General features: G+C 38.3%; 1 protein-coding gene across 1 annotated transcript in view; it reads left to right on the forward strand.

Moving 5' to 3' along the window:
- The window catches only part of ITGA4 (integrin subunit alpha 4), an 89,488-nt gene that overhangs the window by 16,749 nt on the left and 59,047 nt on the right, over positions 1 to 13,692 (forward strand). The window contains exons 3-9 of the mRNA XM_055398064.2: positions 6,745 to 6,851; positions 6,947 to 7,076; positions 9,582 to 9,649; positions 10,976 to 11,105; positions 12,674 to 12,759; positions 13,381 to 13,443; positions 13,536 to 13,673. Coding sequence (XP_055254039.1) covers positions 6,745 to 6,851; positions 6,947 to 7,076; positions 9,582 to 9,649; positions 10,976 to 11,105; positions 12,674 to 12,759; positions 13,381 to 13,443; positions 13,536 to 13,673 — 722 coding nt within the window. The remainder of the gene's footprint in view (positions 1 to 6,744; positions 6,852 to 6,946; positions 7,077 to 9,581; positions 9,650 to 10,975; positions 11,106 to 12,673; positions 12,760 to 13,380; positions 13,444 to 13,535; positions 13,674 to 13,692) is intronic.

A 13,692-nucleotide genomic window follows, 5' to 3' on the forward strand; every position in this document is an offset into this window, starting at 1 on the left:
GAAGCAGAGGGGGAAAGTTGCTCAAAATTAAGAAGAGACCCAGTTCAGTAGTGGAAATTTATAAACTGTTCGTCCAACTGATTTTGTCTTGTTACCAGTGCTGAAAGTAGCTCAGGATGATTGTTGCTGTTGGGTGCTGCCAGTGACAGAAGCAGTGTTAGGAAGTCGAGTAGAGAGAAGAAACTTATGCAAGCAGCAGTCTGTGTGTTTGTTCATTTTCTAGAATTATCTACGTGTGTGACTCTTTAAGTATGAGAGTCTGAGCAGTGATGACACTGTGGTGTCACCTGGGAGAGGTAAAACTAAAACAGAAATGATGCAAAGGGGACTCATCTGTGGACCTAGAAAACAGTTAATGAGATGGGAGTTTCTCTAGTCTCTATTTTAAAATCAACAAATAAGAGAACTCAGCTGAAACAGATGATGATTCACTATTTTTCTGTATTAAAAACTTTGGGGCCATTTTCAGTGTAAGTTTGATTCATGAAGCTGGGCACTCAAAGCCAGTGCCCTGGGACAACCCAGAGGAATGGGGTAGGGAGGAAGTTGGGAGGGGGTTAAGGATGGGGGGATACATGTGCGCCCATGGCTGATGCATGTGGATGTGTGGCAGGGGCCACCACAGTGTGGTGAAGTGATGGTCCTCCAATGAAAATAAATACATTAATTAAAAAAAAAACTTTGGGGCCATTTTCATGCTAATTACATGGCATTTTATGGTTCTAAACTATTGTATATTTACTGCATACATATTACTATATATTTTTAAACTTTGTGGTGGTATCTCTAGAACAGGAAGCTTGTGTCTAAATATTTGCCATAATCTTAATGTGACTTCATTAAATATACTGCATTTAAAGCAGTGTAAATATATTATAAAGAGATAATATATTGTTTGTGACCTCTGTTCTCTCCTGCCTTTAATTTTCCTCCTGCACAATTGCTTCATAAACTGAATGCTGACTAATTTTAGAAAGATTTTGGTATTTTCACAGAAGATACTTTATTGGAGTGTCTTTTGGGATGTTGTTGTTCAGTTGCTCAATTATGTTCGACTCTTTGCAGCTCCATAGACTGAAGCACACCAGGCTTCCCTGTCCTTCGCTGTCTCCTGGAGTTTGCTCAGACTCATGTCCTTGGAGTCCATGATGCCATCCAACAATTTCATCATCTGTCATCACCGTCTCCTTCTGCCCTCAGTCTTTCCCAGCAACAAGGTCTTTTCCAATGAGTCAGCTCTTTGCATCAAGTTGCCAAAGTATTGGAGATTCAGCATCAGTGTGTTTCTGTGTATGTGTTAGTCGCTCAGTGGTGCCTGACTCTTTGCAACCCCATGGACTGTAGCTCACCAGGCTCCACTGTCGATGGAATTCTCCAGGCAAGAATATTGGAGTGGGTTGCTATTACCTTTTCCAGGAGATCTTCCCAATCCAGGGATCAAACCGGGCTCTCCCACATTGCAGGTAGATTCTTTACCATCTGAGCTACAAGGGAAGCCTTCAGCATCAGTCTCTCCAATGAATAGTCAAGGTTGATTTCCTTTAGGGTCGACTGGTTTGCTCTCCTAGCTATTCAGGGGAATCTCAAGAGTCTTCTCCAGCACCACAGTTCAAAAACTTCAGTTCTTCAGTGTTCAGCCTTCTTTATGATCCAGCTTTAACATCAGTACATCAGTTAAGTCAGTCATTTGTGTCCAGCTCTTTGCTGGATCATTGAAAAAGCAAGAGAGTTCCAGAAAAACATCTATTTCTGCTTTATTGATTATGCCAAAGCCTTTGACTGTGTGGATCACAAGAAACTGTAGAACATTCTGAAAGAGATGGGAATACCAGACCACCTGACCTGCCTCTTGAGAAGCCTGTATGCAGGTCAGGAAGCAACAGTTAGAACTGGACATGGAACAACAGACTGGTTCCAAATAGGAAAAGGAGTACGTCAAGGCTATATATTGTCAACCCTGCTTAGCCACTCCAGTACTCTTGCCTAGAAAATCCCATGGATGGAGGAGCCTGGTAGGCTGCAGTCCATGGGGTCGCTAAGGGTCGGACATGACTGAGTGACTTCAGTTTCACTTTTCACTTTCACACATTGGAGAAGGAAATGGCAACCCACTCCAGTGTTCTTGCCTGGAGAATCCCAGGGACGGGGGAGCCTGGTGGGCTTCCATCTATGGGGTTGCACAGAGTCGGACACGACTGAAGTGACTTAGCAGCAGCAGCAGCAGAGTACATCATAAGAAACGCTGGGCTGGAGGAAGCACAAGCTGGAATCAAGATTGCTGGGAGAAATATCAATAACTTCAGATATGCAGATTACACCACCCTTATGGCAGAAAGCGAAGAAGAACTAAAGAGCCTCTTGATGAAAGTGAAAGAGGAGAGTAAAAAAGTTGGCTTAAAGCTCAACATACAGAAAATGAAGATCATGGCATCTGGTCCCATCACTTCATGGGAAATAGATGGAGAAGCAGTGGAAACAGTGTCAGACTTTATTTTTCTGGGCTCTAAAATCACTGCAGATGGTGATTGCAGTCGTGAAATTAAAAGATGCTTACTCCTTGGAAGGAAAGTTATGACCAACCTAGACAGCATATTAAAAAGCAGAGACATTACTTTGCCAACCAAGGTCCATCTAGTCAAGGCTATGGTTTATCCAGTGGTCACATATGGATGTGAGATTTGGACTGTGAAGAAAGCTGATCACCGAAGAATTGATGCTTTTGAACTGTGGTGCTGGAGAAGACTCTTGAGAGTCTCTTGGACTGCAAGGAGGTCCCAATCGGTCCATCCTAAAGGAGATCAATCCTGGGTGTTCACTGGAAGGACTGATGTTGAAGCTGAAACTCCAATACTTTGTCCACCTGATGCAAAAGCTGACTAATTTGGAAAGACCCTGTTGCTTGGAAAGATTGAAGTCAGGAGGAGAAGGGGACGACAGAGGATGAGATGGTTGGATGGCATCACTGACTCAATGAGATGAATTTGGATAAACTCCAGAAGTTGGTGATGGACAGGAAGGCCTGGCGTGCTGCATTTCATGGGGTCACAAAGAGTTGGACACGACTGAGCAACTGAACTTAACTGAACTTTGCAACCTCATGAACAGGCTTCCCTGTCCATCACCAGCTCTTGGAGCTTGCCCAAACTCATGTCCATCGAGTTGATGATGCCATCCAACCATCTCATCCTCTGTCGTCCCCTTCTCCTCCTGCCTTCAATCTTTCCCAGCATCAGGGTCTTTTCAAATGAATCAGTTCTTCCCATCAGGTGGACAAGGTATCGGAAGTTCAGCTTCAGCATCAGTCTCTTTCCAATGAATATTCAGGACTGATCTCCTTTAGGATTGACTGGTTGTATCTCCTCGCAGGCCAAGGGACTCTGAAGAGTCTTCTTTAACCGCACAATACAAAAGTATCAATTCTTTGGCACTCAGCTTTGTTTATAGTCCAATTCTCACATCCATACATGACTACTGGAAAAACCATAGCTTTGACTGTATGAAACTTTGTTGGAAAAGTGATGTCTCTGCTTTTTAATATGCTGTCTAGGTTTGTCATACCTTTTCTTCCAAGGAGCAAGCGTCTTTTAAATTCGTAGCTGCATTCACCATCTGCAGTGATTTTGGAGCCCAAGAAAGTAAAGTCTGACACTGTTTCCATTTTTTCCCCATCTGTTTGCCATGAAGTGATTGGACTGGATGCCATGATCTTAGTTTTTTGAATGTTAAGTTTTAACTCAGCTTTTTCGCTCTCCTCTTTCAACTTCATCAAGAGGCTCTTTAGTTCCTCTTTGCTTTCTGCCATTAGGGTGTCATCTGCATATCTGAAGTTATTGATATTTTTCCCAGAAATCTTGAGTTCAGCTTGGGCTTCATCCAGCCCAGAATTTTGCATGATGTACTCTGCACATAAGTTAAATAAGTAGGGTAACAATATATAGTCTTGACGTACTCCTTTCCCAATTTGGAACCAGTCCATTTTTCCATATTGAGTTCTAACTTGCTTCTTGACCTGCACACAGGTTTCTTAGGAAGCAGGTCAGGTGGTCTGGTATTTCCATCTCTTTAAGAATCTTCCACAGTTTGTTGTGATCCACACAGTCAAAGGCTTTCGAAGTCAACGAAGTAGATGGAGATGTTTTTCTGGAATTCTCTTGCTTTCTCTTTGATCCAGCAGATGTTGGCAATTTGATCTCTGGTTCCTGTGACTTTTCTAAATCCAGCTGGTACATCTGGAAGTTCTTGGTTCATGTACTGTTGAAGCCTAATTTGAAGAATTTTTAGCATTTCCTTGCTAGCATGTGAAATTAGCACAATTGTGTGGCAGTTTGAGCTTTCTTTGGTATTGCCTTTCTTTGGGATTGGAGTGAAAACAGACTTTTTCCAGTCCTCTGGCTACTGCTGAGTTTTCTAAATTTGCTGGCATGAGTGCAGCACTTCAACAGTGTCATGTTTCAGAATTTGAAATAGCTCAGCTGGAATCCCATCACCTCCACAGCTTTGTTTGTAGTAATGCTTCCTAAGGCCCACTTGACTTCACACTTCAGAATGTCTGGCTCTAGGTGAGTTTTCACACCATCGTGGTTATCCAGGTCATTAGGAACTTTTTTGTACAGTTCTGTGCGTTCTTGCCGCCACAACTTTGAGTAGATGAATCCACCATTTATCATCTATTTTTGACATTAATTAAAAAAAAAAATAGTTTTAGTGAAAAGTCAAACATTTGTATCATAATGAAAATCAAAATGTCTTGTTTGTTATTCTTTCACTTTCTTTCAATTACATGGGCATAATGTAGCCATAGTAACAACTTTCTCTGTTAGACTTGACCCACTCAATGCTACAATATAATTGTCTTTCTCTCCTTCCCTCCCCCTTGTCCCTTCTTTTCTTTATTAACTTGAATAGGGAAACCTTATGCTTCCATCCTTGATCAAGGTTTAGGCTGCAGCAATATCTCCTTTCCATTCCAAGTTGTTGTTTAGTTGCCAAGTCATCTCTGACTCTTTTGCAACCCTATGGACTGTAGCCCACCAGACTCCTCTGACCGGGGAATTTCCCAGGCAAGAATACTGGAGTGGGTTGCCATTTCCTCCTCCAGGAGATCTTCCCGACCCAGGGGTTGAACCAACGTCTCCTGCATTGGCGGGCAGACTCTCTGTTACTGAGCCACCTGGGAAGCCCATTCCAAGTAGCCATTGCTAGTCAAGCCCAGCCTTGTTTTTCCAGACCTGTCCTTAGTCGTCTTCCTCTGTCTCACGCTCTTGGCTGGCACTACTAGGAGGTGGGAGTTGACATTACTGTTCTGCAAGAAACTTGGCCAAAAAAAGATGATCCACATAGCATAGTAACGGTGTTCCAGATCATGAAAAACACCTGGGGTAGTCAGGGCCTCACTGGACCTACGAAATCAATCTCCAGAGAAGGGGCTAAGAAACTTTCTTCAGTTTAGCTATGTCAGAGGGTTGGTTTGTCCTGAACTTCATGGTAGAGAATGAACAAATGTATAAAATGTGTACACAAGTATCTTTCCACACTCCTTAAATTATCTCTTACCCAGGAGACTTACTGCAAATAATTTCACTTTCCAATACTACATATCTGTGTAAGTATTCTGAGTTTGCCCAGGAAGCTTTATCTAGGGGTTAAGGTTATAGGTGCCTAATGATTTAGACTATGGTACCTATCAATGAATGAAATTTGGTTCTAAAATTAAGTTTAAAAACTCAAGTTCCATGTCTTTATCCAGTCAAATTGATGCAAATGTATTTACCTGCTTTTAGAAGTAAGTTCAAGTGGAATGGACCTGTCACGTTGCATTTGAAGTGTGTGGAAATAGGCTGAAAAAGTAATCTTAATATGCTGCATCTTATTCTCCCCCCAAACCACTTACTTGAAATCACAGTTAATATGGGATCCCAGCCATAAAGCAAATAAGTGATTTTAACAAAATAAGGAAAAAGTCACTGGGAATATCACTTTTTTTTGTATGTTTTAGAAGTATTGCTTATGTGTAATATTTTATTTTTGGCTTTCTGGCTATTCATGTTTTTGTCAAAGTGCATTCTGAAGTTTTTTTCTATACTAAGATAATCCAGTTTTTCAAAGTCTTTTTTCTTTGTTGAAAACATCACAGTTCCACTAACTGTAAACCATAGGGCAGTTTGTTTAAAATGGTAGGCATTATTAGTATGTTAATTATATACAGCCGCTTCCCACAGTCATCATATTCCAGCTTCAACAAACTGTGACTTAAATGTTGAGGACCATATTGTAGTCCTTCTATTCTCAGTGTCTCAGTACATGAAACATTTTAGAAAGTGCTCTGGTAATGTTGCTTGCATTGCTAAATAAATGATCAAAACAAAGGTGCACATTCTTTGCCAAGCATTACATAATGCAGTTAAACTTGCACAGCCCATGTTGGTTTAAACTGGTTTCCCCTCTCTTAGTCATGCTGGTTAGCTATCTCGTATATCAAGGCCATCTCTTCCTGGTATTACCAATCAGAGGTCTTTTCTACAAACAAAAATCACAGTGAGAGAGCAATTATGTTAGCACAGAGTAACTCATGGTTACCCCACAGTGTGTACCGAATATATGATGACAGGGAAGTAGGGAAAGACGGTATTCCACAGAAGCTGGAGGAAAAAAACGGGATAAGCATGCATGCTTGTTTTCTCTGTTCTTGCAGAATAGCATTGTTTTCAAGATAACTGCTGATAAAATTATTTTCCAATGCTGTAGGTAGCCCTTTTGGAGATCCTTGTGGAAAGACTTGCTTGGAAGAAAGAGATAATCAATGGCTGGGGGTCACGCTTTCCAGACAGCCTGGAGAAAATGGCTCCATTGTGGTAGGTTGTTGGGATAGTTCCCTGATCACATCGTGAAACCAGATACCCTGGGTGTGACTTTCACATCATTTGGTCTACTTTTATGTTTTATTCAGACTTGTGGGCATAGATGGAAAAATATATTTTACATAAGGACCGAGTCTAAGCTCCCCACGGGTGTTTGCTATGGAATGCCTTCTGATTTACGAACAGAACTGAGTAAAAGAATAGCTCCGTGCTATCAAGGTAAGGCATGGTTTTGATATTAACTGGATTGAAATAAATATGTGAATGCCTTTAAAACTTTTTTCAATTTTGGATACTTGGTTAGTGGTGGGAGGATCTCTGAAAATAGCTATGTTCTCTTTAATGTCTCATATTATTATTTCCATTTTCTTTTTTTGCTAATCCAATTGCAGTTTCAATTTTCAAAAACGAACTGTGAGATAGTAAATGACAGGGAAGCCTGGTGTGCTACAGTCCATGGGGTCACAAAGAGTCAGATACGACTGAGCGACTGAACAACATCTGTGTTTTTTTAGAGCTAGGAATTCTGTAAACTGTTCATTTGAATAGTTCTAGCATCTAGTTGGTAATTTTCCATTTTAGCATTAAATATATTCTCAATTCAGTAAAATTATGAAATAGATTGAAAAATCTGATCAAGATTCAGAAAAACTTAAAATATAAATGTGGACAGATCTTTTCCACTCACTATGTCTTTTTTTTCCCTTGAATTCACTTATTTTCTTTGAAACTGTAAGGAATTGGTAATGTAAGTTTGAAAGGTCTTTCCCATAAAAATTTTAGGTCATAGGTAGCATTAGTGCCTACAGAGCCAGGACAGAAACTGAGACCAGCAGTTGGAGATGAATGTTGACAGAGCACTGAAGAAATGATACCTGCAACAGAACTAAAATTCTGAAAATGTGTCTTTAGAAAGAATATATGTGAATGCCAGTTTTCAGTTTTTTTAACCAAAATGATTACCTCAGTTTCCAAAGGAAATTTCTATTACTTGACAAAACTTGGAGCATGTAGCCAAATTACATTGATTCTATTAATACTGGACTCTTTCATGCCTGGAATTTGACATCATAGCAAAGGTCATATCATCTGTGTTCCTAATTTGTCTTTGAATGCCAAGAAGATAAAAGATGGATTTTAATTTCTTAGCGCAGTAAAACTGACTCTAGCTATTGTCCCATTTTTCATAATAGTTTATGGTTAACATTTTAAAATATTTCAAAGTTGGGGCATTTCTCTCTGATTGACTGTGGAGGCCCTTATGGTCATTTGAGGTCTTCAGTCTCTCTATAATGCAGACTGGCCAGCCTGAGTCATAATCTCCAGTCCAGATGAGGACTTTCCCCTTGCTGATCTCAGTTCAGTTCAGTTCAGTCGCTCAGTCGTGTCCGACTCTCCGCGACCCCATGAATCACAGCACGCCAGGCCTCCCTGTCCACCAACCAGTCCATTCTAAAGGAGATCAATCCTGGATGTTCATTGGAGGGACTGATGCTAAAGCTGAAACTGCAATACTTTGGCCACCTCATGCGACGAGTTGACTCACTGGAAAAGACTCTGCTGATCTCAGTTTCCTTCAAAATCAAGTGCACAAAAGTGTGATGATATGAATTAGCTGTATAGGCTGAAAAAATCTGTTTTGAGAGTCTAGTAGAGATGCAAGCTAAAGATATCCTTTAACTGCAGCATCCGTCCCCATCTAGCTGGCCCCATGTCTGGTGCAACCAGACCCAGCAACCACTGACCCAGCAACCACTGACCCAGCAACCACTGACCCAGCAACCACTGGCCCAGCAACCACTGGCCCAGCAACCACTTCTGACTATTCTAATCATGTGAGATGATGCACTTGAATGCTTCACGTGCTGCAATTCTTGTCCTGCCGCTGGCTGGTTCCTTCATTAAATGCTGGTGCCTCCTTTGGTGTAGATTTTGGTCCAGTACATTTTTTCATGTGTTTTCTGGGTAACTTTATGCAAGGGTTGATAATGTCCATGGATGACAATGTGCTCTCCTACAAATATATACGTATATATAAACTTAGCCACATCCTGTGGGGGAAAAAAAACATGGCAGAAACCTAAGACAACTAAAAATTAAACTTCAAAAATGTATAGGAGCAGGGGAAATAGAAAAAGGAATTAAAAAGCATGACAAGTAGTGATAATTATAAATGACTTAGCAATTTATTCAACATTTCTGGTTAGCAAAACTAAAACAAAGATGTGGTCCTCTGTTTTCATAGAGGTTTACTTATGTCAGTTCTTCAGGAAAAGCAAGCTTTGTGCCCATGGTCAGTTTCACAAAACACACATTCGTGGGGGGTTTGTAAGAAGAGTCCCTCCCTCTCTTTGCAGATGTTGCCTTTGTTATTTTCAGCTGGACAACATCTAGGAAGCCTGTTTTAAATGGAAACCTGGACTGGAAGCCATAAACCCTATCTGTCTTAGATGCTCACCTGATGACTTTTTGTATATTGTTTGTTCTTCCCCTGAAAAAGAGACTGCGTAGATATCTCTATTGCTATTTCATAGGGATATTTTGAAGATCAATATGGAAGAGATCTGTGACCTTAAATTTTACTACTTACTAATTTTTAAAATAATACTATTGTAAAAGAGATCTTAAAAGGCATACTTATAAGGATTTAGAAATAAACAAAATTATGCAGATTTTGTCTTTGTTTTAAAATGAAATCTTAATTGTTTTTCTACTTTATTTTAGATTATGTGAGACAATTTGGAGAGAATTTTGCATCATGTCAAGCTGGAATATCTAGTTTTTACACAGAGGTAATCGGACACAACTGAGCGACTGAACTGAACTGAACTGAACTGAATAGCCCAAAAATAGCTGCTATATATGCTTACATATAGAATTTTAATTCTTCTGAAGACTTAGAAGACTGATATTATGCTTTGAAATAAAAATTGAGTAATATTCAAATAATATATCTCTTAAATTTGAGTATATTACAACTAATTTTTGCCATTTGATATTCAGCATATGTATTGATAAAATATTAATATTTAGATGGCTATGTTACCCAAGACCAATTAAAAGTCTACACTAAAGAAAGTTACTTTCATTAAGAATTTAACAGAAATCAAAAAATAGCCATAGCCATTTGTTAATTTAAGCACTGAAAATATCTAAGTATATTATTTTTAGTTACTAATTGGGGCAGAGCATATAAGTTAACATTTTTTGTTAGAAGTATGAGAATTGGGAAATTTAAGAACTTGCTAATATCCTCTTAAATAAGATATGTTCCCAAACTGTTATTTTCTTCCTAACACTGTCACATATACAGTTGAACTCAACTCCTAAACCTCCCACTTTCTCTGAGTAACCCCTTATGAAGTTATGACTGCTTTCTAAATGTATGTAGCCAGGCTGTATCAAACTTTAGGTTAATAATTTCCATAAATATTGCCTAGTGTGGAAAAATAATAATGCTTTCTTCCTGACTTTATGTTTAAATTGACCTCTTTTTTCAAAGTTTGGATCGTTTAGGAAATTTAGAAATGTCAAATAGATTTAATTGCTGAAAGTTTTCATATTTCACCAGACAAATATGTCTACTCATTCCAATCTTTCCTCTGTTTCCTTTTTCTAAATCCCTACGTTTATCATCAAATATGTCCCAGTTCCTTTTGAGTTATATTTTTCCAAGCTAACATTATTAAGGAACTTAGTCATTGACTTTTTGCAAATTGAAATAAATTAAGTCCATTTTTTACTCTTTGGCAGCACATGATTATCTCTGTAATGAATGGTAATGAATTACCCAGATATGATTTACTTTGATAGAAACCACATTGCCTTTTTCCCCACAGCTTACTCTAGTGTTCAATGATTCTGCCTTTGATTGTAATGTCCAGTAAAGAGTGTGAAGTGAGAGTTTCAGCATTTCTTCTCTGAAATTCTCATTTTAGGTGAAAATTCACTAACTAGATTCTCTGGCTTTTTTGGGCATGCTTTTAAATTCATTAAATGCTTATATTTCAGAAATGTATGAAAATTATTTTTGTCACTATTTAACGTGTATATCTGGAGGAGGTTTCGGGTGGTGAGATTAAACTTTTAAATGATGATAAATTTTCTTTTTCTTATAGGATTTAATTGTGATGGGAGCTCCAGGATCATTCTATTGGACTGGCTCTCTTTTTGTGTACAATATGACTACAAATAAATACAAGGCTTTCTTAGACAAACACAACCAAGTAAAATTTGGAAGTTATTTAGGTACTGTAAAAATTGACAAACTTGAATTATCTCTACCTTACGGATACTAGTAATTATAAATAAGGGAAATTATATCTTCAAAAGATCAAAATGGCCAGTAGTAACTAAAAAGCCATTTCAGAAACTGCCTCTTTAAGGCTATAGTCTATGAAACTTTAGTAAACTTAATATTTTACATATGTAACTATTATCATCCATATATAATTCTTAGATTGGAACTCCTGGTTTAATTTATTCTTTTGCAGTAAATCACTTGTAAGCTTATATTTTTATGCAGTAAACTTGTTATTATAAAGGTAGCATCAATTGAATGCCTGTCATCTCCTAGGAGCTTTTATAAATATTCTACATGAATAACTCAATTAATCTCGTAAATGAGTAAATATAGTTTCCTTAAGGACCAGTTGAAAGTCAATGGGACTCAGAACAGCATTGCGGACAAATGGGTAACACTGTGAAGAGTACGGGTCTGAAAGCAGCTCATTGACCTTTGGCTCACAAGCTCTTAGAATATTTCCCAGAGCGTAACTATTTTTATCCTTCTTCTTATTATTACTTAATAAGTCAGCAGTAAGATAATCTATAGTCCTTATTTTTATAGAAAGTTAAGATCTTTTTCTGGCACTAATTCCCTTGTTGTAGTAAAAGGAATGCTTTTCCTATAGCTTCTTAGGATGTACAGATTTGTTTAAACCTGCTTTAAATGTAAACAGCCTATGCTGCTGCTGCTAAGTCACTTCAGTTGTGTCCGACTCTGCGACCCCATAGACGGCAGCCCACCAGGCTCCCCTGTCCCTGGGATTCTCCAGGCAAGAACACTGGACTGGTTGCCATTTCCTTCTCCAATGTATGAAAGTGAAAATTGAAAGTGAAGTGTCTGACTCTTAGTGACCTCATGGACTGCAGCCCACCAGGCTCCTCTGTCCATGGAATTTTCCAGGCAAGGGTACTGGAGTGGGGTGCCATTGCCTTCTCCAAAACAGCCTATACTCAGAAATAATTATAATAAGAAAAAGCAAGATCTTTCCTCCTCTTCAAGCAGAAATAATTTATTTTAAAACAGAGGAAGTTCATTTACAATTCAGCATTTACTTGAAGGGTGAAGGATATGCTGAAGCATTACAAAAAATGTAACAGTTTATGTCTTTTATCACATAATAAAATAAGAATATTTTACATTTTCTGTAGTCATACAATTTTATCATAATAGGTTTCAGGGCAAGACAAGTTGAAGTTTAGGAAGATTTTTTTACATGAAGTTCAAAATATTATATTTTACAGTAAAGTTCTGTTGTAATCTTAGAAACTATCATGTCCTGACACTGCAGAGACTAACAAACCATGTTTAAAGGTGCTAGCTTCAGTTTCTAAGGTTTAAAAATATAAGCCGTATTGGTGGTAGTTTAGTTGCTAAGTGATGTCTGACTCTATTTAGTGTAGTCATTTTGAATTCAGTCTTAAAATTTAATTCTGAATGGATTTATGATTAATTCTGTAAGTGGATTTATGACAATGAATTTCACCCATTCCAAATGGCGATTCTCACACTTCCATCCATTTTCTTAAAGGATACTCAGTTGGAGCCGGTCATTTTCGGAATCAGCACAGTACTGAGGTAGTTGGAGGAGCCCCTCAACATGAACAGATTGGTAAAGTAAGAATTACATTTTTAAAATTTATTCCTTCAAAATGGTTCAAACAGATTGCATGAGAGAATAAGACATTAAAGTATAAACAGCAAAATTTCTCAGCAGTGAAGCTGGAAATGATGAGCACTGTACATTTAGTGGTAAGATTGGTGAAAGTCATGTGGCTTTTAGATAAAATTGAGCAGAAAAGCTTTCAGGAAGATTACACAAGTTAAATGAGGCTCTTTCTTATGAGTAACTGTTTCTGAGATAGAATTTTCTCAAGATTCCAAGGAATACATTTATGGTTAACAAGTTTATAGCTGAAGAGAAATTGAGGCAGCTACATTCCTGGTACAGTTGTGGTAAGACTAGAAAGAACAAAATGTTACTTCTCATTCTAGTTTTTGTTGCGTTATTACATGAACCTTACTTTGAAAATTGAGACAACCATTTTCTGTGTTCTCTCTGAAGGAACAGTAGGATTGTTCCTGAGAACTTGGTTCCCTAAACCTTTTGTATCACTCTGAAAATATTTTTTTAAAAATATATTTGAGCAATTACAAGTTATGAAAATTAATGTTTTGAATGAAACATTTTTAATGTGAGAATCATCTAATCTTTCCTAATTCTCTTTCCCATTGCAGGCATACATATTCAGCATTGATGCAAAAGAACTAAATATCTTACATGAAATGAAAGGTAAAAAGGTAATATGTCTCTAACTTTGGTATCACTGAGGGCTTTGGTGAGTAACTCTTGCTTTTTTCTCAATGACTGGATCTGGTTTGCCTTGGAGCAGCTTGGGTCTTATTTTGGAGCATCTATCTGTGCCGTGGACCTCAACGCAGATGGCTTCTCAGACCTACTTGTGGGAGCTCCCATGCAGAGCACCATCAGGGAAGAAGGAAGAGTGTTTGTGTACATCAACTCTGGTTCTGTAAGTTTGATTGCACGCA

This window comes from Moschus berezovskii, chromosome 2, assembly GCF_049115385.1.
Source record: "Moschus berezovskii isolate FMDL1 chromosome 2, NW_MosBer_1.0, whole genome shotgun sequence".
Classification (NCBI taxonomy): Eukaryota; Metazoa; Chordata; class Mammalia; order Artiodactyla; family Moschidae; genus Moschus; species Moschus berezovskii.